This window comes from Cyanistes caeruleus, unplaced genomic scaffold, assembly GCF_971803275.1.
Source record: "Cyanistes caeruleus unplaced genomic scaffold, bCyaCae1.hap1.1 HAP1_SCAFFOLD_130, whole genome shotgun sequence".
Lineage (NCBI taxonomy): Eukaryota > Metazoa > Chordata > Aves > Passeriformes > Paridae > Cyanistes > Cyanistes caeruleus.
Genome location: NW_028255927.1, coordinates 302,165 through 325,824, shown reverse-complemented (window position 1 = coordinate 325,824; position 23,660 = coordinate 302,165). Strand labels below are relative to the sequence as shown.

The 23,660-nt window shown below is 46.3% G+C and overlaps 1 protein-coding gene across 2 annotated transcripts in view; it reads left to right on the top strand.

The window, feature by feature from the left end:
* The first annotated feature begins 85 nt into the window (after positions 1-85).
* LOC147646041 (maestro heat-like repeat-containing protein family member 7) overlaps positions 86-23,660 on the top strand; it is a 109,269-nt gene continuing 85,694 nt past the window's right edge. Inside the window, exons 1-16 of one of the 2 annotated variants that reach the window (XM_086873992.1) lie at positions 86-673; positions 773-931; positions 1,201-1,265; positions 1,375-1,524; positions 1,714-1,862; positions 2,167-2,314; positions 2,564-2,751; positions 2,841-2,978; positions 3,257-3,371; positions 3,544-3,681; positions 3,895-4,071; positions 4,204-4,359; positions 4,518-4,619; positions 4,990-5,092; positions 5,373-5,429; positions 5,719-6,161. In XM_086873992.1, the coding sequence (XP_086730118.1) occupies positions 550-673; positions 773-931; positions 1,201-1,265; positions 1,375-1,524; positions 1,714-1,862; positions 2,167-2,314; positions 2,564-2,751; positions 2,841-2,978; positions 3,257-3,371; positions 3,544-3,681; positions 3,895-4,071; positions 4,204-4,359; positions 4,518-4,619; positions 4,990-5,092; positions 5,373-5,429; positions 5,719-5,918 (2,169 nt within the window). In that variant the 5' untranslated portion in view covers positions 86-549 and the 3' untranslated portion in view covers positions 5,919-6,161. Of the gene's footprint in view, positions 674-772; positions 932-1,200; positions 1,266-1,374; positions 1,525-1,713; positions 1,863-2,166; positions 2,315-2,563; positions 2,752-2,840; positions 2,979-3,256; positions 3,372-3,543; positions 3,682-3,894; positions 4,072-4,203; positions 4,360-4,517; positions 4,620-4,989; positions 5,093-5,372; positions 5,430-5,718; positions 6,162-23,660 lie in introns of those variants that run through there. The other variant, XM_086873991.1, reaches the window with a different exon arrangement.

Sequence of the window (23,660 nt, the reverse complement as noted above, 5' to 3'; positions counted from 1 at the left end):
CGTGGGATGGTGGCAACGGGAGCAGATGTCAAAGGGCCCTTTGTGACACGTGCTGCCATAGGAGCTGGCGGTGACAGGGCCACGCCACAGTGCTCGGTGCACGCGACGGGTCAGGACGCGCCAGAGCGGTGCTGTGAGGAGCCCCCGCACAGTGCACTCCTTTGTGTCGGACCTGGAGCTTTTCTGAAGCACTATTCCTACAGGTGACCTCGAGGCCAGACCACAGGTCTTGCTGACTTGTGGCCTTCCCGAGGCTTCCTTCTTAAGGTTCTCTTGAGGGCAGACCGTGGGACTTGGTGACCCGGAGCTTTTCCGACGTGTCGCCCATCCCTGCAGTCTCTGCCCTTGAGACCAGACCACAGTCCCTGTCGAGGAGCCTCCTGTCCTTGTGGAAGGAGCCCTCAAGACCCAAGTGCAGGACTCGCTCTCTTGCAATCTTGCCAGGACTTGAGTCTTGCAGGTGCCTTCCAGGCACGACTGCAGGACTTGCTGACTCTGAGCTTTTCCGAGCCATCTCTCCTGCAAGCAGCCATAAATCCAGTCACTGCCATGGAGCAGCGACCCCCAAGAGTGCCCAAGTTGGCCTGGCTTGAGGAGCAGGAAGAAGAAGGCTCTGGAGCTGTCCTGGCACAGGAGTCTGAAGAGGTGCAGGAGTTCCAGGCACCACAGGAGGGTGAGTTGCAGAGCTCGGCCTTAGGGCTAGTGCCTGTTGCCAGCTTGGCCCCATCCCATTGCATGCCATGCCATCCCCTGGTGCTGTTCCTATGGAAAGGATGGGAGAGTCCGAAAGAAGACAGGGAGCAGCGACCCCCAAGAGTGCCCAAGCTGGCCTGGGTGGAGGAGGAGGAGGAGGAGGTCGAGGAAGAAGGCCCTGGAGCTGCCCCAGCACCAGAGACCGAAGAGGTGCAGCAGTTGCAGCCGCTGGAGGAGGGTGAGTGGCAGAGCTGGGCCCCAGGGCTGGTGCCTGCGGCCATCTTGGCCCCATCCCATCCCATTGCATCCCATCTCATCCCATCCCACACTGTCCTGTGGACACACACCCATGGACAGCACAAAAAAGGGGCTGGGGCTGCCCCCGCAGCAGTGGCCGTGCTGCATCCCCTGGGGCATCCCGGGACTGTCCCTGCCTGGGGAACGCAGGGCTGGGCTGTGCTCTCCGGCCTCTCCCGCAGCCCCTCAGCTCTGGCTGCTCTTTGCCAGATGCAGCCATGGACGGCACACAAGAGCAGGACACCGCCCGTGGCCGCTTCCGCAGAGCAGCGCAGGTACCTGCAGCCATCCCCACCTGCGCTGGGCCTGCTGGCACTGCTCAGCCCAGCACTGCACTTGGAGCACTCCATGCAACTTCCCTGCCTTCCTGCCCTTCTCCTACAGTTTCTTTACCAATACATCACGAGAATTGGCAAGGAAGAGTCCAGACCTATGGACACTGAGGTCAAAGCATCCTCAGAGGTCTTGGTAGAACAGAGCAGCGCTGCCCAGCTGGATCTGCTTGTAGAGACGGCTCTTTTCAATCCAGAGCAAGTAAGCAGCCTGTGGCCAGCCTTTGATCCTCCAGCAATTGCTTGGCTTTCCCAAGCCACGCCTGCTGCTCACTTGAAGCTTTTGAGGCCATGGCAGTGGGCTGGAAGAGAAGCACTTGTCTGGGGAAGAAGCTGGGCACATTGCTGACTCCCTCTGCTAGCATTCCAAGTCTCCCTGTGCCTTCTCCAGGTGCCCGGCGTGGTGAGGTACATCCACCAGTGGCTCATGGCCAATGAGGCTGCTGAGCACAGGATGGACTGGGCCCTGATGCAAGTGGCCGAGGCAGAGCCCGATGATGTGGCCATCACTCTCCTGCGGGTGGCCCCAACGTGTGACAGGTATGGGGCCCAGCTGCCCCGAGGCCTCAGGGCTCCCCAGCCCATCACCCTGTACAGCCCGGCCCAGGGCTGTGAGCAACACAGACTTGCAGGGCCCTCTGGCTGCTCCCTTTGCCAGCCCTGCTACAAAGTCGGCCCCTGAGCCCGCTGCCGTGCTGCCACCCTGCCCCTCAGGGGCCTGTCCCCACAGGGCTGGGCTGCCTGGCTGCTGCTGCCGCTCAGGGCCAGTGGGCACAGGCAGAGCTGGCGGCCAGCTCAGCTCCCCGCTGCTGCCCAGCCCACGGTGCTGTGTCTGACCCCGCAGAGCTGCTATGGCCATGTGGACGACCATCTTGCTCTCGCCCTGGATTTCAGAGGAAGTGACACCGCTCCTCATCAATGTGGTGGGGAGCTGGCCGCAGAAAAACCTGGGCACCTCTGATGGGGACAAGACGGCTGTCTTTTCCCTGACTGTGAGTTTCTGGAGCTGGCCTTTGCTCACCGCAAGGCCGGCCGCCTCTCCAGCAGCTCTGTTGCCTCCTTCCCCCACTGCATCTCCCTGCTTCAGGCACTGGCCACAAACCTGGCCTAGGGGCAGCTTCAGGGCCACCAGGCCCGCTGCTCCCCCTGCGTCTGCCCCGGCCTCTCCCTGCCACGCTCAGGCCCTGCCACACGGACGCCCCGGCACTGAGCGCTGTCTCGGGCTGCTTTGTCCTCTGCAGGCAACTCTGGTGATGTGGAAGATCCTCCAGGGGCCCTGTTGCCCACAGATCCTCACAGTCTATTTCCCCCGCCTCTTTGTGCATCTCCTCTTCCAAACGTACTTCAGTACTTTGTATATGACAGAGGACGTCCATACCTTCTGGAAGGAATGCCAGGAGCAACACGGCCTCTCCACCAGCCCCAACAGGTGCTCCATGCCACTCCTCCTGTCCCTGCCACTTCCCCAGCCTCAGAGCCAGCACTCCCAGCGTCACCTGGGCTTTGCTGTGCACACAGGTTTGCAGTGCAGACCCTGAAGGCCCTGCTCTGCAGTCTCCACTTGGAGCATGTGGTGGTGGCAATGGAACGCAAGCGTGGCTGGGACACGCTGCTCTGTGCTGACACCCACCACTATGCCGTGGGTCTGCTGGCCAGGTGAGCCCCCCTTCTCCCCACTGCCTCTGACATTTGTGCCCCCTGCCCGGGATGCCCCCCACAGTCCCCGTGGCCATGGGCCTGAGGGCCTCGTCACCGAGGGATGGCCAAGGAGACTGCAAAAGGCTGTGAGAGGAGGGTGCCCAGGAGCAGCCACATCTCACGGGCCCAAATACCCTCACAGGGTGCTGGGGCAATAGGACAACTGTGTCCATCAGTCCTGGGAGAGGTTTTTCGCACCCTTGCTTAGACTCTTTCTGCCATTTTCTGCCTTCCAGGGTAATGCGCCGTGCATCCGCCCACTTGTGCAAAAGCATCTTAAGCTACCTGCTTGAGGTGCTCAGCAAACCGTTGCCACACTGGGATGTCTCTGCCATGGCATTCCTTGTGGAGGTGAGCCTGATGGCCAGCACTACCTCGCTCAGCTCCCTGCCAGCCCTGTCCCCTGGCATAGCCACAGCTGCCTGGGATGGCACCTGCGCCCTGTGCTACTGCCTGGGCCCAGCCCTGCGCACTTCCAGGCTCCTGCCGGCCGGCTCCCCTCTCACTGCCCTGTGCCTTTCAGCTCCTAGATTGCCTGGACTTGAGTGACTGTGGTGACAGCCTAATGGAGATCTTGTATAAGTACCTGTGGTACAACTCCACAGAGATGCATCACCAGGTTCTCAGGGCTCTCCTCCTGCTAAAGGACCGTCCCTCCATGGTGAGAAGGGGGCAGCAGCTGAAGCTGTGTGGGCAGCATGAGGCTGGGCAATGCTGTCACTTGGCCTTGGCTGGCCTTTGCCTTGGGCGCTGAGGCAGCTCCTCGCAGCTCTCCTGCCTCCTGCTTCAGCTGCCCGAGTGCTTTGGGACAGCCCTTTGGCCTCTGGGCCCTGCGGCAGCTGCCCGGGCTTTCACACCCTTGTGTTCTGCACAGGCCGAAAGAATTCAGAGCCTGACAGGAAGACTAGTGCACCTCCTGTGGGACTTGGACAGTGACGTGGCCAGGATGAGCATTGCTCTCCTGAGCTATATTTTCCTGAAAGAAGACACCCCAATATCCTGGCGCAGGGCCCTGCAGCTGGCTGAGCCGCTCCTGAAACTCCTGGACAATGTAAGGCTCTGTGCTCCAGCCACGGCCACTGCCTGCTGCCCGGACACTTTGTGCCCTGTGCATTTGCAGGCCTGCGCCAATGTGGGCCACAAGAAGCCAATGATGAGGTCATTTTTCCTTCCTTTCATACAGCCCGATAGCCAGGTGCAGCTGCTCTCCATGTCTCTCCTTCGAAGAATGATGTCGTCAGCAGAAGAAGAAGGAAGAAAGCCCCTGAAGGAACGAGTGTACCAGAGCCTGCTCCCACTCTTTTTCCACTGCCAAGATGAGAATCGGCATGTGGCAGAGGTGAGGACTCCTGGGCTGCTGCTGCGCCTTGGCAGGGGGCTCAGCTGCCTCCTGCCCTGACGCAGGCTTGCAGGCTGCAGCCTCCTCCAGCCCTTGGCACTGGGACACTCCTGTGCCCTGCCTTGTGGGGCCATTTGCGGCTCTCTGCTGCTCCCCAGGCCTCTCGGACAACGCTCCTTCGCGCGGCTGGCTTTCTGAAGAGGACAGACCTGGAAAAAGCTGTCAGGAAGGAGAAACTGTGGAAGTTTGCCAGGCTCGTGGTAAGGGCAGCCTGGAAGTGCCAGCCTCAGGCTACAGAAGCCCCCTGGCCCCGGTGCTCAGTGTGTGGGGCTGGCAGCTGTGCCCCTGCCCACTGCTGCAGCCAGGGGCCGCACGGCTTCTTCTGCAGCCCCCTGTGGCCCCGAGTCGGGTGCCGATGGAGCCCCGGCCCAGCGGGGCTGCGGGCCGGGCCGGCACCGCGGCTCCCCGGGCAGCAGCCGGCCCTCTGCCCCCTCCAGAGCCCGGCGCCAGCGGCTGCTGGCCGGGCCTCAGGGCTGGCCGGGCACGGGAGGCCGGGGCTGGCCGCAGGCAGCAGCGCCCGGCCGAGGGGCAGAGCCTGCGCCAACCCTTCCCTCCTGCCGCTCTCTCCAGCTGGCCGACCACAGGATCCCCTTGGCCGAGCACCTGCGCCGGGCCCTGCAGTACCTGCAGGACCCACAGGAGACCCTGCGAGCGGCGGCCATCAGGGTCATCGGTGAGTCCCGAGCCCGGGCTCCCTCCCCGCCCCGCCGCAGCTCGGCCCCAGCCCCGGCTGCTGCCCCGGCAGCGGCACCCGGGCCCGGCGCCCTGGAGCCCCGGCTGCCCTCGGGGCTGCTGCTGCCGGCCTCTGGCAGCCGTGCCCTTGGGCTGGGTCAGGATGCGGCAAGGGCCCGGGCTGAGCCCTGCCGGGGCAGGAGGCCGTGTGGCCACAGGGCTGGCAGCGCCGCTGTCAGGGAGCTGTGCTGCTGGGACCCTGACAAGCTCTGTGTTCTCAGGGATGGCCGGGGAGCAGCTGAGGGGGCAGCAGGCAGAGCTCCAGGTCTTGTGCAGAGGTGAGCCACGGCAGCAGGCTGACAGTGGTGGCTGTCGGGGGCAGCTGCAGGCCCTGGCCAGGCTGTGGAGGGCTCTGCTCCCTGTGCCGATGAGGGACGGCGTGGGCAGAGCACAGTGAGATTTCAGGGCCACGTGGGGCATTTGTGGCCAGCAGCTTCGGGCTGACCCCCTTGGTCCCTGCTCCCTCCTGGCCAAGGCAAGAGCCGGCTGGCATGGCCCTGGCTGGGGGCTCTCGCTGGGCCCCACAGCTCTGGGATCTGACCGTGGCTCTGTTTGTCTCTCTTGCAGCCCTCGAATGCCTGACAGAGGACAGAAGCAGTGCCGTGTCAGACCTGGCACTTGAAACGCTGTATGTCCTCCGGGCCATCCAGAGTGCCCGATACTCCATTCTCCAGAGGATGCAAGACCAAATCCTCAGGGCATGGAGGACACGGCCTCGTCTGTCGGGCCTGGGCTGGCTGCACTGCCGGAGATGTACTCAGAGCTGACCTGAGAGGCTCTGTCTTCTGGGGCCACATGGGCCAGCCAGGATTTTTTATTTCATAAGGGTTGTTCTTTTCCATTTTTCTCTTCTTTTTACTATGTAAATAATATAGGATATGTTAGGGCTGAGAGGCTCTATCTTCTGGGGCCACATGGGCCATCTGTTATTTTTTTTTTCATAGAGATTGTTCTTTTCTTTGTTTCGTTTCCATCTAGTATGTAAATAATATAGGATATGTTATAAACCACAAGAGTCCCAAGACCTTTCTTTTGCTGCCCAGGGTGTGCGGGGCATAGGGGAAGAGAGGGAAAAGGGTTCTTGTGTTCAGCAACCTGCCGGGGCGTTCAGTGGTGCAGGGCAAATGGCCAGAAGCCCCTTGGCCTTTGGTGGTTGTGCTGAAGCCACAAGCCCTGTGGCAGGCAGGAAGCGCCATCTGTGTCCTGCTGCCCGTGTGTTGGTGCCGTGATGGCTGAGGAGCTGCTGGAGCTCCTGTAGGGCTGCGGCGCTGCTGCCGGGCCAGGCTGGGGGAGCCCCTGAGGGCACGGGGTGCTGGGAGGCCGTGAAGGGATGAGGGGCTGCGGAGGCCCAGACAGGACAAGGCAGTGGGAAGGCACGAGGGGGATGTGTGAGGGAGTGGGTGGCAGGAGGTTCCAAGGGGACAGAAGGCCCTGGAGGAGCCGGGGTGGTGGGAAGCCCTGAGGAATTGGGTGTCAGAGGCCATAAGCAGCCCCCGGGCAGCCGCCTGGTCCCTTACACCTGGCTGCTCCGGTGCTGCCCCAAAATATCCCCCAGGCCTGCAGCAGAAGGCCTGGAGGCTGAGACACCACCCCAGCGGGAGGGTGGGGACAGCCCGAGGTGCCCAGGCTGGGCTGGCTGGGGACATGGAGGGCAGGGGGTGCTGCCAGGCCACGGCCACTGGGTGCTTCCAGGAAGGGGCAGTGGGCAGAGGCAGGGCTGGCGGCCAGCCCGGGCCCTCGCGGCTGCCCAGGCCACGCTGCTGTGAGCGAGGCCCCCCTGACACAGAGCTCGGGGCCCACAGAGCTGCTGCCACCATGGGGAGGGTGGCGATGTCTCCTCCGGCAGGGCTGCCCAGTGGCTGCTGCCCAAGCGGCTCTGGAGCCCACAGAAACAGCAGCAGAGTGTGCCCAGGAACAGCAGCAGCCCCAACGTCGGCACCTGCGCACTGAGGCGTCCGCAGCAGCCAGGTGCCAAACAGGGGGAGGCTGTGGGCACAATTGCCTTTGCTTTGGCAAAAGGCTTCAGCAGAGTTGGCCACAATGGCTTTCTCTTCACTTGCAGCCTCACAGCAACGCTTCCCAGCTTCAGCTGCAGCCTGTGCCCGTGACTGACTTGGGTGGCCGTGCTTGAGGGTGAGCTCGCCTTCCACACTCAGGTGTCCCAAGGCAGCGGCATTGGCACCATCCTGAGTGAGAGAGAGAGAGAGAGAGAGAGAGAGAGGGAGAGAGAGAGAGAGAGAGTCTGGTGGGGCAGCTGCTCTCCCTCTCATCTGTCCAGGCACCTTGAAGTCACATGAAACCAAATCCTGCACTTGCTTGGAACAAAGGAAGAAGCAGCATGCACTGAAAAAAAGCAGGGACTTACACGGCTCAGTTTTGCTCTCCACTTGGGCAATCCCAGAATCCCTGAGCACTTGGTGTTGCAAAGTAGCATCAACATCATCCAGTCTCCAAGCACCCTGCCATGGGCACAGGTGGTGTGCAGGCACAGGTGTCACTAGAATTGGGAGAACACTTTTCCATGTTGACCTTTTCCTCTCCTGGATTTCAAGCAAAGATGAAAACATCATCTGGTGAATGACAGGTGAATAGTGTGGCTCACAGAACTAGGAGTAGGAGTCTCCAGTGGCCCATGGTGTGTCCATTCAACCATTGTTAGATTGTCCAGTTGGAGCTCAGCGCGGTGCAGCCCAGGCACAGGCACCAGGCTGGTCCATTTCAGCATCCCAAAGTCTTGGTGGCTCCCTGTGCAGCCATTGTCTCCTGAATCCATTCTTGAACTCCCAGTTACTGCTGTGCCGGACATGAGAACACAGGGACAGCTTGTTTGGCTCATTCTTGCCTTTGCTGCTCCTGCCTAAAGGAATCATCAGGACTATATGCTGATGGAATGGGATCGACGAACAGCAGGGACTTTGTCTGTAGAGTCTAAAACTAAAACCTTGTCTGACTGTTCAGACACTCTAAAATCCAGGGTGAGAATGACAGCTTTGGTATGGAAGAATCCTAGAAATCTTGACTTGTGATTTTTCTAGTCAAGGATTTTAATGCCAATGTGGAACCTACAAAAATATTCAAACTTGTTTTCATTGGCAACCCCTTTGAAATGGCATCAGCACACCTCCAGGGGACAGGGTATGACAGTGGGGACAGTACTTGGCAGCTCATGGCTTCAGATGTGGGAGGTAAATATTTTGCCTAGGTACACATTTAAGTTCAAGTTTTCCCAGGGTTTGGATTGACTGGTCATTGCAGGTAACTTTAATCAATGCAAAAGGATGTAAAAGCAGAGTTTCTGGAGAATGTGCACTAGGGAGGAAATAGGGAGAAAACCTTGAACACAGCCAGCAGGCTCTGGAAAAATTTATAAAAGTTAAAATTAAAAATAGGTGTAGCTTTGTGACTGTTCAGACAGGACTCTTTGTGTCTGGAGGTGATCGTAAAACATTTTAAAATCTTAGGAAATTTGGGAACTCAGAAAGAAAGTTAGGCTTGGCAAGCCCTGGGAAAAGTAGGCCCTGGAAATGTTAGGCCTTGTGCTTGCTAAAGATCATGTGAAACTGCACCTGTGTAATCAATATATGATAAATGATAGAATTGTTAGATGTGATTAGATATAATTATTGTTTAAAGAACATGAGGAACAATGTTAGGGGGCTGGGGTGGGATCACGAGAAATCCATGCTTGGGTAAAAACAATGCATACAATAGAACAATGTAAGTTTAATAATTAATATGTAAGTTGTATAACGATAGAGTATAAAACATGTTCAGCTCAAAAGCAAGATGGGTCAGATTTGGGTCTGTGTACCCCTGACACCCAGAGCTCTTCAATAAAGCACCTGCATATAATCATTGTGTGATGATGTATGTTCCTGAACTCTAACATTTTGGTGACCCAGATAGGACCTTGTGAGTGCTGCTGAGCGAGCTCGCGACCCGATCCTGCTCCAGCCGGCACCGAGGGATTCTCGGGGAGCCCATCGGCCGCGACCGTCTGCGCTGCTCACAGCGTCCCCAGGAGAAGAGGTAAGGTGCTTTCACTTTGGTTTGGGTGCCTGCCAATAAGACGCAGCAAAAGCTGCACTTGGTTGGGCTAAAGGAATTCCTGTTGGGATTGCCTGGGCGCCGTCCGTCAGACGACTGCGAAAGCGTTGCAGGATCGGCATTTGTGGTGTATTGTAGTTGTGACATGGAGAAGCTTAAAGGGGTTTTGGGCAGCAATGCTCTCATAGCAGGTACTTCTCCTTTGGGGTGCTTCTTAGCACATTGGAAACAAGGTCACTTTGGGGAAGAATTACATAAGGCTGAATTGATTTTGGTGAGATCTCCCCATGGAAAAAGACCCCTGTGACACTGTCTCATCTGTTGGTAGCTATAACCTCTCTCTTTCTTTACTTTGTTTTCTTTCTCCTCTCTCTCTCTCTCTCACTCCCTCTCCTCTATCACATAACCCTTGTTATCACTAAAATAAATGTACATTATTGTTGTTGTGATTTCAACTGAAATCCCTTGTGTCCTTTGTGCCCTCTGAGATCAAAGAAACTTCTCGCGACTCCCACTGGCGTTAGCGAATCGTGACATTTAAACTGGAGTCACGGGCAGGATTTCTGACAGACAGAAGGGACTGCAGGTTTGTTGTGCAGTCTGTATTAGGGGAAAGATGTTTTGCTCCAGCCGCACCCAGCCCGACACTCCCAAGAGAGTGAGCGGTGTCTAGAAAGCAAGGGGGGCAACTCGAATTTCCCACAAACTGCACACGCCGAGGTGAAAAGCACCCCACACTCACTTGAGGGCTCTGTCTGCAGAATTTCACAAAAGATCTCTTAGTGCGAAAGGGTGGGAATGTTTTTGTTGTTGTTGTGTGTATGAATTTTGAGTGCTTGGTGTAGCAAAGAGACAATCAGAATTTTAAACTGAAAGAGTGCCTCCCGAGCAGATTTGGTCTTTTTACCCACACAGGGAAGCAAAAAGCAGTGTGTGTGTGTCTGTGGGTGTGGGTGTGGGTGTGTGTATAATTGAAGTTTATACCTCCCTGTAGTGGTTTTCCCTTTGTAAAAATGACTGAAAAGGGCAGTGCAGAAGTTAAAGCTGCATTTTATGCTCTGTTAGCAAAACACAATGCCAGACCTTCTCCGGGAGGGGAAAAGCAGGAAAAGTTACTGGTTTAATTTGGAAAATGTGATTGATAGAGTGTGTTCTTTACAAGATGAAAGAAAATTTAAATTGGTCAAAAATCAAACTCTACTCTGCTCAGTTTTGGGAGCTTGTTTTACAGCAGCTCTAAAAACTGGCTTTAAGCAAAGAAGTGAGGAAAGAACTAGAATAGACTCCTTCTAAAACTTAGTTGAAATTTTGCAAAAACAATTAAATGAAGAAAAGAGTAAGATCAATCTGTTGCGAGCAGCCCTCCATGATGAAAATTCAAAAATGCTGACTCGCTAAAAGAAACAGAAGAGGGGGAAACCCCTCTCCTGAATCAAATTTACCCTCCAAAAGAGCTAATTCATTCCAGTAGAAATGATGGACCTGTAAAAATGGCAGAAGAAAAATCAGAGAAAGCAAAGGTGTTAGATGCATTGGTTCTCTTAAGGAAAACCCAGACAAGAGAAAAGAAATCTCTCACTGCCAGTATTGGTGGTCACTGGAGATAAAGAAGGGGGTCCCCAACAAGGTAATAGAGGGCTTCTCACTTCCAAGTTGAGTGAAGTTGTTTCTAATTGGCACTGTCCCAAGTTCATTGTATGGAATGCCCCATTGGATAACCCAGCACAGCTCCACAGGCTCTGGGCTGTGAGCCAAAGCCGTCTCCTTCTCAGCTTCTGGGAGTGGAGCCCAAAGAGCCTCAGAATCAGGGAAACTGGGAACTCTGCCTCTCATGGGTGAGCAGAGAGGCAGAGGTTGCTTTTATTTCAAGTGCTCACTAGAGATAACAAAACTGGACACATACTGATTACAGCAATAGTGTGTAGAGAATATTTGAACAGAAGGTAAGCATGATATTTTAGTAAAGGCCTGTCTGCATAAACCAGCTTTTGGTATAAGTTGTGATATTAAAGGCTCATGTCCTTGAAACTTTTCTGAAGCAGAGAGAATGAAGCAAAACAATATCCTTGTGTATAAGAGAAAAAAATGTACACCTGTGTGGATTAACCAAGAGTAACTTGCTTAGCCCGGGGACCCTGTAAAACCCTATAAAAGTGTGCTAAAAATAGAAATAAATGGTGTTCTCCATACTTCTGTGAAGACTAGGCTGAATAGTCTGAGCTGTTTCTCAATAATAGTGGGTCCTATACATCCACTTTTTACTTTTGCAGTTAACACTGGAGCCCAAATTTCTGTGTTGACCAATAAAGACTAGTGCAGGATTTGAGAGCAATATATGGAATAACTAAAGATATTTACCCAGTGGTAGCTAATCCTTGCACATTGTTAACATCTATAAAAATGAAATATAAATGGTTTACTGTACTTGATTTAAAAGATGCCTTTTTCTGCACACCCCTTGACAAAAAAAAGCAGGAAACTGTTTGTCTTTGAGTGGGAAAATCCAGAAAATAGAAGGAAAACTCAGCTCACTTGGACACGACTCCCACAAGGACACAAGAACAGTCCAACCCTATTTGGAAGCCAGCTGGGGAAGGAGCTGGAGATTTGGACCGAGAACGGGCAAGTAGTGAGAAAACAATACCTGCTGTTACAGTATGTTGAGGATATACTGATAGCTACAGAAGAGAAAACAACCTGCATAAAGGTACCAATTGAAATTTGAAATCAGCTGGGAATGGGAGGATATAAGGAGTCTAAAGAAAAGGCACAAATTGCCTGGCAGAGTGTGATTTCCCTGGGATGTGAAATCTCACCAGGGCAATGTAAGCTGGGTACTAATTGTATTCAAGCTATTTGTGCTATTCCAGAACCCCAGAATGTGCATGAGCTGCGAGTCTTCCTTGGGATGACAGGGTGGTGCTGCCTGTGGATCATGGACTATGGACTAATTGCAAAAGCCCTGGATGAGGCCTAGAAGACGCAGCCGTTTACCTGGGGCAGAGCACAGAAGGAGGCCTTCCTCAAACTGAAGGAGGCATTGACAACTGCTCCGGCGTTCGGATTGCCAGATTTGTCCAAAGATTTCCAGCTCTTTGTGCATGAAAGGCTACACCTAGCACTGGGAGTGCTGAGCCAAGGTTTGGGAAGCTGGGAAAGGCCAGTCGGCTGCTTTTCCAAACAGCTTGACAAGGGGAGTGCTGGATGGCCTTCATGCCTGCGGGCAGTTGCAGCCAACGTGATGCTGCCACAAGAAGCCAGGAAACTCACCATGGGTAGACACATAGATGTCTGTGTGCCACACATGGTGAGCACTGTTTTAGAACAAAAGAGGGGCCATTGGCTATCTCCAAGCAGGATGATGAAATTCCAGGTAATCCTGACTGAGCAGGATGATGTCACACTAAAGACAACTGACCTCTTGAATGCAGCTCTGTTCCTGGGTACCACAACTGAAGAAGGCCCATTAGAGCATGACTGTGTAGAAGTAATAGAGGACACCTATTTGGCAAGAGAAGACCTGAAAGACATCCCACTGGAGCAAGCAGAGTGAGAGCTATTCACAGATGGAAGCAGCTTGGTGGAGAACGGGACCAGATACGCTGGATATGCGGTAACAACAGTCAGTGCAATAGTGGAGGCAAAAGCATTATCAGCAAATGCATCTGCCCAGAGGGCAGAACTGGTTGCCTTAAGCAGAGCACTAGAATTGAGTAAAGGGAAAAGGGGAAACATCTGGACTGGCTCAGAGTGTGCTTTGGAGTAGTGCATGTCCACAGAGTGCTGTGGAAAGAAAGAAGACTGCTGTCTGCTCAAGGCACACACATTAAACATCAAGATGCAGTCCTGCAATTGATAAAAGCAATACAAAACCTGAACAAGTAGCAATTATGCACTGCAAAGGACACCAATCAGGAAACTCCAAAATTTGTGAAGAAAATCGAAAAGCAGACTGGACAGCTCGACAGATTGCTCGAAAAGGGCAAAGAACAATGGCATTGATATCTTTAAAAGTTAATGTATCTCAATTTAATTTGCCTCCAAAACCGAAATATTCAATAGGAGATGAGAAATTGGGGCATTTGCTAAATGTTTTGAGTTTTGAAACAATTTAGGGAATTTCGTGGGATTTTCATGGAATTTTGTGGGAAATTGAGGAGATTTAGGGAATTTCGTGTGATTTTTCTGGAATTTTGTGGACCTTTGTGTAGATTTTGTTGGATGTTTCTGGAATTTGTTAAGGTTTTGAGGAGATTTAGGGAATTTTGTGGGATTTTTCATGAATTTTTTTTATATTTGAGGACATTTTGTAGGATGTTGCTGGAATTTGGTAGGGTTTTGAAAAAAGTTAGTGATTTTTGTGAGATTTTCTGGGATTTTGAGGTAACTTGAAGAATTTTGAGGGATTTTTCTTAGATTTTCTGTGAATTGATGGAGATTTTGTGGGATGTTTCAGGAATTTGGTTGGGTTTTGAGAAGATTTAGGGGATTTGTGAGATTTCTCTGGAAATTTGTGGGGCTTATAAATTTTGTGGGATTTTTCTCAAATTGTGTGGACATTTGTGGAGATTTTGTGAAATGGTCCTGGAATTTTGTGGGATATTGAGGAAATTTAGTGATTTTAGTGGGATTTTTCTTGAATTTTGTGGACATTCGTGTAGATTTTGTGGGATGTTGCAGGAATTTGGTAGAAATTGGAGAAGATTTAGGGAATTGTGTGGGGCTTTTCCAGAATTTTGTGCGATTTGGAGGAGACTTGAAGAATTTTGAGGGATTTTTGCTAGATAATGTGGAAGTTTGTGGAGATTTTTTTGCGACGTCTTTGGAATTTTGTAATGTTTTGAGAAGATTTAGGGAAGTTTGTTGCATTTTATGCAATTTTGTGGGGCTCTCCCAGAATTTTTTGCGATATTGAGGAGATTTTGTGGGATGTTTCTGGAATTTTGTGGGATTTTTGTGGGATTTGTACGAGACATGAATAATCTTGGGGGATTTTTCTTAGATTTTTTTTGAAATTGTTGGAGATTTTGTGAGATGTTGCAGGAATTTGGTTGTGTTTTGAGAAGATTGAGGGAATTTTGTGGGATTTTCCTGGAATTTTGTGGAATTTCTCTAGAATTTGGTGGGATATTGAGGAGATTTTGTGAGATGTTTGTGGGATTTTGAGGAGACTTGAAGAATTTTTGAGGGATTTTTCTTGAATTTTGCGGACATTTGTGGACATTTTCTGGGATGTTTCTGGAGTTTGGTCAGGTTTTGAGAAGATTGAAGGAATTTTGTAACATTTTCCTGGAATTTTGAGGATTTCTCTCGAATTCTGTGAGATTTGGAGGAGACTTGAAGAACTTTGAGGGAATTTTCTTAGATTTTGTGGGACATTTGTGGAGATTTTGTGAGATGTCTGTGGAATTTTGTGGGATATTGAGGAAATTTAGTGATTTTTGTGGGATTTTTCTTGAATTTTGTGGACATTTGTGGAGATTTTGTAGGATGATGCAGGAATTTGGTTGTGTTTTGAGAAGATTGTGGGAATTTTGTGGGATTTTTCTGGAATTTTGTGGAAATTCTCTAGAATTTTGTGGGATATTGAGGAGATTTTGTGAGATGTTTGTGGAATTTTGAGGAGACTTGAAGAATTTTGAGGGATTTTTCCTAGATTTTGTGGAAATTGTTGGAGATTTTGTGGGATGTTGCTGGAGTTTGGTAGAATTTTGAGAAGATTGAAGGAATTTTGTAACATTTTCCGGGAATTTTGAGGATTTCTCTTGAATTTCTTGGAATCTGGAGGAGACTTGAAGAATTTTGAGGGAATTTTCTTAGATTTTGTGGAAATTTGTGGGGATTTTGTGAGATGTCTTTGGAATTTTGTAATGTTTTGAGAAGATTTAGGGAATTTTGTGAGGATTTTCCAGAATTTTGAGGGGCTTTCAAGAATTTTGTGGTAGTTTTCTTGAATTTTGTGGAAATTTGTTGAGATTTTTGTGAGATGGTTCTGGAATTTTGTGGGATATTGAGGAAATTTAGTTAATTTTGTGGGATTTTTCTTGAATTACGTGGACATTTGTGGACATTTTGTGGGATGTTACAGGAATTTGGTAAGGTTTTCAGGAGATCTAGGGAATTGTGAGGGGCTTTTCCAGAATTTTGTGGGATTTTTCTTTGATAATGTGAAAATTGGTGGAGGTTTTGTGAGACGTCTCTGGAATTTTGTAATGTTTGGAGAAGATTTAGGGAATTTTGTGGGATTTTTCTGCAATTTTGTGGAATTTCTCTAGAATTTTCTGTGATATTGAGGAGATTTTGTGGGATGTTTCTGGAATTTTGTGTGATTTTTCTAGGGTTTGGAGGAGACTTGAAGAATTTTGTGGGATTTTTCCTAGATTTTGTGGAAAGTGGTGGAGATTTTGTGAGACGTTGGAGGAATTTGGTTGTGTTTTGAGAAGATTCAGGGAATTTTGTGGGATTTTTCCTGGAATTTTGTGGAATTTCTCTAGAATTTTGTGGGATATTGAGGAGATTTTGTGGGATGTTTGTGGGATTTTGAGGAGACTTGAAGAATTTTGTGGTATTTTTCTTGAATTTTGTGGCAATTTGTGGACATTTTGTGGGATGTGGCTGGAGTTTGGTCAGGTTTTGAGAAGATTCAAGGAATTTTGTAGCATTTTCCTGGAATTTTGAGGATTTCTCTTGAATTCTGTGAGATTTGGAGGAGACTGGAAGAATTTTGAGGGAATTTTCTCAGATTTTGTGGGACATTTGTGGAGATTTTGTGAGATGCCTGTGGAATTTTGTGGGATATTGAGGAAATTTAGTGATTTTTGTGGGATTTTTCTTGAATTTTGTGGACATTTGTGGAGATTTTGTAGGATGATGCAGGAATTTGGTTGTGTTTTGAGAAGATTCAGGGAATTTTGTGGGATTTTTCCTGGAATTTTGTGGAATTTCTCTAGAATTTTGTGGGATATTTAGGAGATTTTGTGGGATGTTTGTGGGATGTTTGTGGAATTTTGAGGAGACTTGAAGAATTGTGTGGGATTTTTCCTAGATTTTGTGGAAATTGTTGGAGATTTTGTGGGATGTTGCTGGAGTTTGGTAGGATTTTGAGAAGATTGAAGGAATTTTGTAACATTTTCCTGGAATTTTGAGGATTTCTCTTGAATTTCTTGGAATCTGGAGGAGACTTGAAGAATTTTGAGGGAATTTTCTTAGATTTGGTGGAAATTTGTGGGGATTTTGTGAGATGTCTTTGGAATTTTGTAATGTTTTGAGAAGATTTAGGGAATTTTGTGAGGATTTTCCAGAATTTTGAGGGGCTTTCAAGACTTTTGTGGGAGTTTTCTTGAATTTTGTGGAAATTTGTTGAGATTTTTGTGAGATGGTTCTGGAATTTTGTGGGATATTGAGGAAATTTAGTTGATTTTGTGGGATTTTTCTTGCATGATGTGGACATTTGTGGACATTTTGTGGGATGTTACAGGAATTTGGTAAGGTTTTCAGGAGATCTAGGGAATTGTGAGGGGCTTTTCCAGAATTTTGTGGGATTTTTCTTTGATAATGTGAAAATTGGTGGAGATTTTGTGAGACGTCTCTGGAATTTTGTAATGTTTGGAGAAGATTTAGGGAATTTTGTGGGATTTTTCTGCAATTTTGTGGAATTTCTCTAGAATTTTCTGTGATATTGAGGAGATTTTGTGGGATGTTTCTGGAATTTTGTGTGATTTTTCTAGGGTTTGGAGGAGACTTGAAGAATTTTGTGGGATTTTTCCTAGATTTTGTGGAAATTGGTGGAGATTTTGTGAGACGTTGGAGGAATTTGGTTGTGTTTTGAGAAGATTCAGGGAATTTTGTGGGATGTTGCTGGAATTTTGTGGAATTTCTCTAGAATTTTGTGGGATATTGAGGAGATTTTGTGGGATTTTGTGGGATGTTTGTGGGATTTTGAGGAGACTTGAAGAATTATGGGTGAATTTTTTTAGATTTTCTAGACATTTGTGGAGATTTTGTGGGATATTGCAGGAATATGGCTGGGTTTTGAGTAAATTTGGGGAATTTTTGAGATTTTTCTGCAATTTTGTGGGATTTTGTGGGATGTTTGTGGGATTTTGAGGAGACTTGAAGAATTTTGTGGTATTTTTCTTGAATTTTGTGGCAATTTGTGGACATTTTGTGGGATGTGGCTGGAGTTTGGTCAGGTTTTGAGAAGATTCAAGGAATTTTGTAGCATTTTCCTGGAATTTTGAGGATTTCTCTCGAATTCTGTGAGATTTGGAGGAGACTGGAAGAATTTTGAGGGAATTTTCTCAGATTTTGTGGGACATTTGTGGAGATTTTGTGAGATGCCTGTGGAATTTTGTGGGATATTGAGGAAATTTAGTGATTTTTGTGGGATTTTTCTTGAATTTTGTGGACATTTGTGGAGATTTTGTAGGATGATGCAGGAATTTGGTTGTGTTTTGAGAAGATTCAGGGAATTTTGTGGGGTTTTTCCTGGAATTTTGTGGAATTTCTCTAGAATTTTGAGGGATATTGAGGAGATTTTGTGGGATGTTTGTGGGATGTTTGTGGAATTTTAAGGAGACTTGAAGAATTTTGAGGGATTTTTCCTAGATTTTGTGGAAATTGTTGGAGATTTTGTGGGATGTTGCTGGAGTTTGGTAGGATTTTGAGAAGATTGAAGGAATTTTGTAACATTTTCCGGGAATTTTGAGGATTTCTCTTGAATTTCTTGGAATCTGGAGGAGACTTGAAGAATTTTGAGGGAATTTTCTTAGATTTGGTGGAAATTTGTGGGGATTTTGTGAGATGTCTTTGGAATTTTGTAATGTTTTGAGAAGATTTAGGGAATTTTGTGAGGATTTTCCAGAATTTTGAGGGGCTTTCAAGAATTTTGTGGGAGTTTTCTTGAATTTTGTGGAAATTTGTTGAGATTTTTGTGAGATGGTTCTGGAATTTTGTGGGATATTGAGGAAATTTAGTTAATTTTGTGGGATTTTTCTTGAATGATGTGGACGTTTGTGGACATTTTGTGGGATGTTACAGGAATTTGGTAAGGTTTTCAGGAGATCTAGGGAATTGTGAGGGGCTTTTCCAGAATTTTGTGGGATTTTTCTTTGATAATGTGAAAATTGGTGGAGGTTTTGTGAGACGTCTCTGGAATTTTGTAATGTTTGGAGAAGATTTAGGGAATTTTGTGGGATTTTTCTGCAATTTTGTGGAATTTCTCTAGAATTTTCTGTGATATTGAGGAGATTTTGTGGGATGTTTCTGGAATTTTGTGTGATTTTTCTAGGGTTTGGAGGAGACTTGAAGAATTTTGTGGGAATTTTCCTAGATTTTGTGGAAAGTGGTGGAGATTTTGTGAGACGTTGGAGGAATTTGGTTGTGTTTTGAGAAGATTCAGGGAATTTTGTGGGATGTTGCTGGAATTTTGTGGAATTTCTCTAGAATTTTGTGGGATATTGAGGAGATTTTGTGGGATTTTGTGGGATGTTTGTGGGATTTTGAGGAGACTTGAAGAATTATGGGGGAATTTTTTTAGATTTTCTAGACATTTGTGGAGATTTTGTGGGATATTGCAGGAATATGGTTGGGTTTTGAGTAAATTTGGGGAATTTTTGAGATTTTTCTGCAATTTTGTGGGATTTTGTGGGATGTTTGTGGGATTTTGAGGAGACTTGAAGAATTTTGTGGTATTTTTCTTGAATTTTGTGGCAATTTGTGGACATTTTGTGGGATGTGGCTGGAGTTTGGTCAGGTTTTGAGAAGATTCAAGGAATTTTGTAGCATTTTCCTGGAATTTTGAGGATTTCTCTTGAATTCTGTGAGATTTGGAGGAGACTGGAAGAATTTTGAGGGAATTTTCTCAGATTTTGTGGGACATTTGTGGAGATTTTGTGAGATGCCTGTGGAATTTTGTGGGATATTGAGGAAATTTAGTGATTTTTGTGGGATTTTTCTTGAATTTTGTGGACATTTGTGGAGATTTTGTAGGATGATGCAGGAATTTGGTTGTGTTTTGAGAAGATTCAGGGAATTTTGTGGGATTTTTCCTGGAATTTTGTGGAATTTCTCTAGAATTTTGTGGGATATTTAGGAGATTTTGTGGGATGTTTGTGGGATGTTTGTGGAATTTTGAGGAGACTTGAAGAATTGTGTGGGATTTTTCCTAGATTTTGTGGAAATTGTTGGAGATTTTGTGGGATGTTGCTGGAGTTTGGTAGGATTTTGAGAAGATTGAAGGAATTTTGTAACATTTTCCTGGAATTTTGAGGATTTCTCTTGAATTTCTTGGAATCTGGAGGAGACTTGAAGAATTTTGAGGGAATTTTCTTAGATTTGGTGGAAATTTGTGGGGATTTTGTGAGATGTCTTTGGAATTTTGTAATGTTTTGAGAAGATTTAGGGAATTTTGTGAGGATTTTCCAGAATTTTGAGGGGCTTTCAAGAATTTTGTGGGAGTTTTCTTGAATTTTGTGGAAATTTGTTGAGATTTTTGTGAGATGGTTCTGGAATTTTGTGGGATATTGAGGAAATTTAGTTAATTTTGTGGGATTTTTCTTGAATGATGTGGACGTTTGTGGACATTTTGTGGGATGTTACAGGAATTTGGTAAGGTTTTCAGGAGATCTAGGGAATTGTGAGGGGCTTTTCCAGAATTTTGTGGGATTTTTCTTTGATAATGTGAAAATTGGTGGAGGTTTTGTGAGACGTCTCTGGAATTTTGTAATGTTTGGAGAAGATTTAGGGAATTTTGTGGGATTTTTCTGCAATTTTGTGGAATTTCTCTAGAATTTTCTGTGATATTGAGGAGATTTTGTGGGATGTTTCTGGAATTTTGTGTGATTTTTCTAGGGTTTGGAGGAGACTTGAAGAATTTTGTGGGAATTTTCCTAGATTTTGTGGAAAGTGGTGGAGATTTTGTGAGACGTTGGAGGAATTTGGTTGTGTTTTGAGAAGATTCAGGGAATTTTGTGGGATGTTGCTGGAATTTTGTGGAATTTCTCTAGAATTTTGTGGGATATTGAGGAGATTTTGTGGGATTTTGTGGGATGTTTGTGGGATTTTGAGGAGACTTGAAGAATTATGGGGGAATTTTTTTAGATTTTCTAGACATTTGTGGAGATTTTGTGGGATATTGCAGGAATATGGTTGGGTTTTGAGTAAATTTGGGGAATTTTTGAGATTTTTCTGCAATTTTGTGGGATTTTGTGGGATGTTTGTGGGATTTTGAGGAGACTTGAAGAATTTTGTGGTATTTTTCTTGAATTTTGTGGCAATTTGTGGACATTTTGTGGGATGTGGCTGGAGTTTGGTCAGGTTTTGAGAAGATTCAAGGAATTTTGTAGCATTTTCCTGGAATTTTGAGGATTTCTCTTGAATTCTGTGAGATTTGGAGGAGACTGGAAGAATTTTGAGGGAATTTTCTCAGATTTTGTGGGACATTTGTGGAGATTTTGTGAGATGCCTGTGGAATTTTGTGGGATATTGAGGAAATTTAGTGATTTTTGTGGGATTTTTCTTGAATTTTGTGGACATTTGTGGAGATTTTGTAGGATGATGCAGGAATTTGGTTGTGTTTTGAGAAGATTCAGGGAATTTTGTGGGATTTTTCCTGGAATTTTGTGGAATTTCTCTAGAATTTTGTGGGATATTTAGGAGATTTTGTGGGATGTTTGTGGGATGTTTGTGGAATTTTGAGGAGACTTGAAGAATTGTGTGGGATTTTTCCTAGATTTTGTGGAAATTGTTGGAGATTTTGTGGGATGTTGCTGGAGTTTGGTAGGATTTTGAGAAGATTGAAGGAATTTTGTAACATTTTCCTGGAATTTTGAGGATTTCTCTTGAATTTCTTGGAATCTGGAGGAGACTTGAAGAATTTTGAGGGAATTTTCTTAGATTTGGTGGAAATTTGTGGGGATTTTGTGAGATGTCTTTGGAATTTTGTAATGTTTTGAGAAGATTTAGGGAATTTTGTGAGGATTTTCCAGAATTTTGAGGGGCTTTCAAGACTTTTGTGGGAGTTTTCTTGAATTTTGTGGAAATTTGTTGAGATTTTTGTGAGATGGTTCTGGAATTTTGTGGGATATTGAGGAAATTTAGTTGATTTTGTGGGATTTTTCTTGCATGATGTGGACATTTGTGGACATTTTGTGGGATGTTACAGGAATTTGGTAAGGTTTTCAGAAGATCTAGGGAATTGTGAGGGGCTTTTCCAGAATTTTGTGGGATTTTTCTTTGATAATGTGAAAATTGGTGGAGATTTTGTGAGACGTCTCTGGAATTTTGTAATGTTTGGAGAAGATTTAGGGAATTTTGTGGGATTTTTCTGCAATTTTGTGGAATTTCTCTAGAATTTTCTGTGATATTGAGGAGATTTTGTGGGATGTTTCTGGAATTTTGTGTGATTTTTCTAGGGTTTGGAGGAGACTTGAAGAATTTTGTGGGATTTTTCCTAGATTTTGTGGAAATTGGTGGAGATTTTGTGAGATGTTGCAGGAATTTGGTTGGGTTTTGAGAAGATTCAGGGAATTTTGTGGGATGTTGCTGGAATTTTGTGGAATTTCTCTAGAATTTTGTGGGATATTGAGGAGATTTTGTGGGATTTTGTGGGATGTTTGTGGGATTTTGAGGAGACTTGAAGAATTATGGGGGAATTTTTTTAGATTTTCTAGACATTTGTGGAGATTTTGTGGGATATTGCAGGAATATGGCTGGGTTTTGAGTAAATTTGGGGAATTTTTGAGATTTTTCTGCAATTTTGTGGGATTTTGTGGGATGTTTGTGGGATTTTGAGGAGACTTGAAGAATTTTGTGGTATTTTTCTTGAATTTTGTGGCAATTTGTGGACATTTTGTGGGATGTGGCTGGAGTTTGGTCAGGTTTTGAGAAGATTCAAGGAATTTTGTAGCATTTTCCTGGAATTTTGAGGATTTCTCTCGAATTCTGTGAGATTTGGAGGAGACTGGAAGAATTTTGAGGGAATTTTCTCAGATTTTGTGGGACATTTGTGGAGATTTTGTGAGATGCCTGTGGAATTTTGTGGGATATTTAGGAAATTTAGTGATTTTTGTGGGATTTTTCTTGAATTTTGTGGACATTTGTGGAGATTTTGTAGGATGATGCAGGAATTTGGTTGTGTTTTGAGAAGATTCAGGGAATTTTGTGGGGTTTTTCCTGGAATTTTGTGGAATTTCTCTAGAATTTTGTGGGATATTGAGGAGATTTTGTGGGATGTTTGTGGGATGTTTGTGGAATTTTAAGGAGACTTGAAGAATTTTGAGGGATTTTTCCTAGATTTTGTGGAAATTGTTGGAGATTTTGTGGGATGTTGCTGGAGTTTGGTAGGATTTTGAGAAGATTGAAGGAATTTTGTAACATTTTCCGGGAATTTTGAGGATTTCTCTTGAATTTCTTGGAATCTGGAGGAGACTTGAAGAATTTTGAGGGAATTTTCTTAGATTTGGTGGAAATTTGTGGGGATTTTGTGAGATGTCTTTGGAATTTTGTAATGTTTTGAGAAGATTTAGGGAATTTTGTGAGGATTTTCCAGAATTTTGAGGGGCTTTCAAGAATTTTGTGGGAGTTTTCTTGAATTTTGTGGAAATTTGTTGAGATTTTTGTGAGATGGTTCTGGAATTTTGTGGGATATTGAGGAAATTTAGTTAATTTTGTGGGATTTTTCTTGAATGATGTGGACGTTTGTGGACATTTTGTGGGATGTTACAGGAATTTGGTAAGGTTTTCAGGAGATCTAGGGAATTGTGAGGGGCTTTTCCAGAATTTTGTGGGATTTTTCTTTGATAATGTGAAAATTGGTGGAGGTTTTGTGAGACGTCTCTGGAATTTTGTAATGTTTGGAGAAGATTTAGGGAATTTTGTGGGATTTTTCTGCAATTTTGTGGAATTTCTCTAGAATTTTCTGTGATATTGAGGAGATTTTGTGGGATGTTTCTGGAATTTTGTGTGATTTTTCTAGGGTTTGGAGGAGACTTGAAGAATTTTGTGGGAATTTTCCTAGATTTTGTGGAAAGTGGTGGAGATTTTGTGAGACGTTGGAGGAATTTGGTTGTGTTTTGAGAAGATTCAGGGAATTTTGTGGGATGTTGCTGGAATTTTGTGGAATTTCTCTAGAATTTTGTGGGATATTGAGGAGATTTTGTGGGATTTTGTGGGATGTTTGTGGGATTTTGAGGAGACTTGAAGAATTATGGGGGAATTTTTTTAGATTTTCTAGACATTTGTGGAGATTTTGTGGGATATTGCAGGAATATGGTTGGGTTTTGAGTAAATTTGGGGAATTTTTGAGATTTTTCTGCAATTTTGTGGGATTTTGTGGGATGTTTGTGGGATTATGAGGAGACTTGAAGAATTTTGTCGTATTTTTCTTGAATTTTGTGGCAATTTGTGGACATTTTGTGGGATGTGGCTGGAGTTTGGTCAGGTTTTGAGAAGATTCAAGGAAT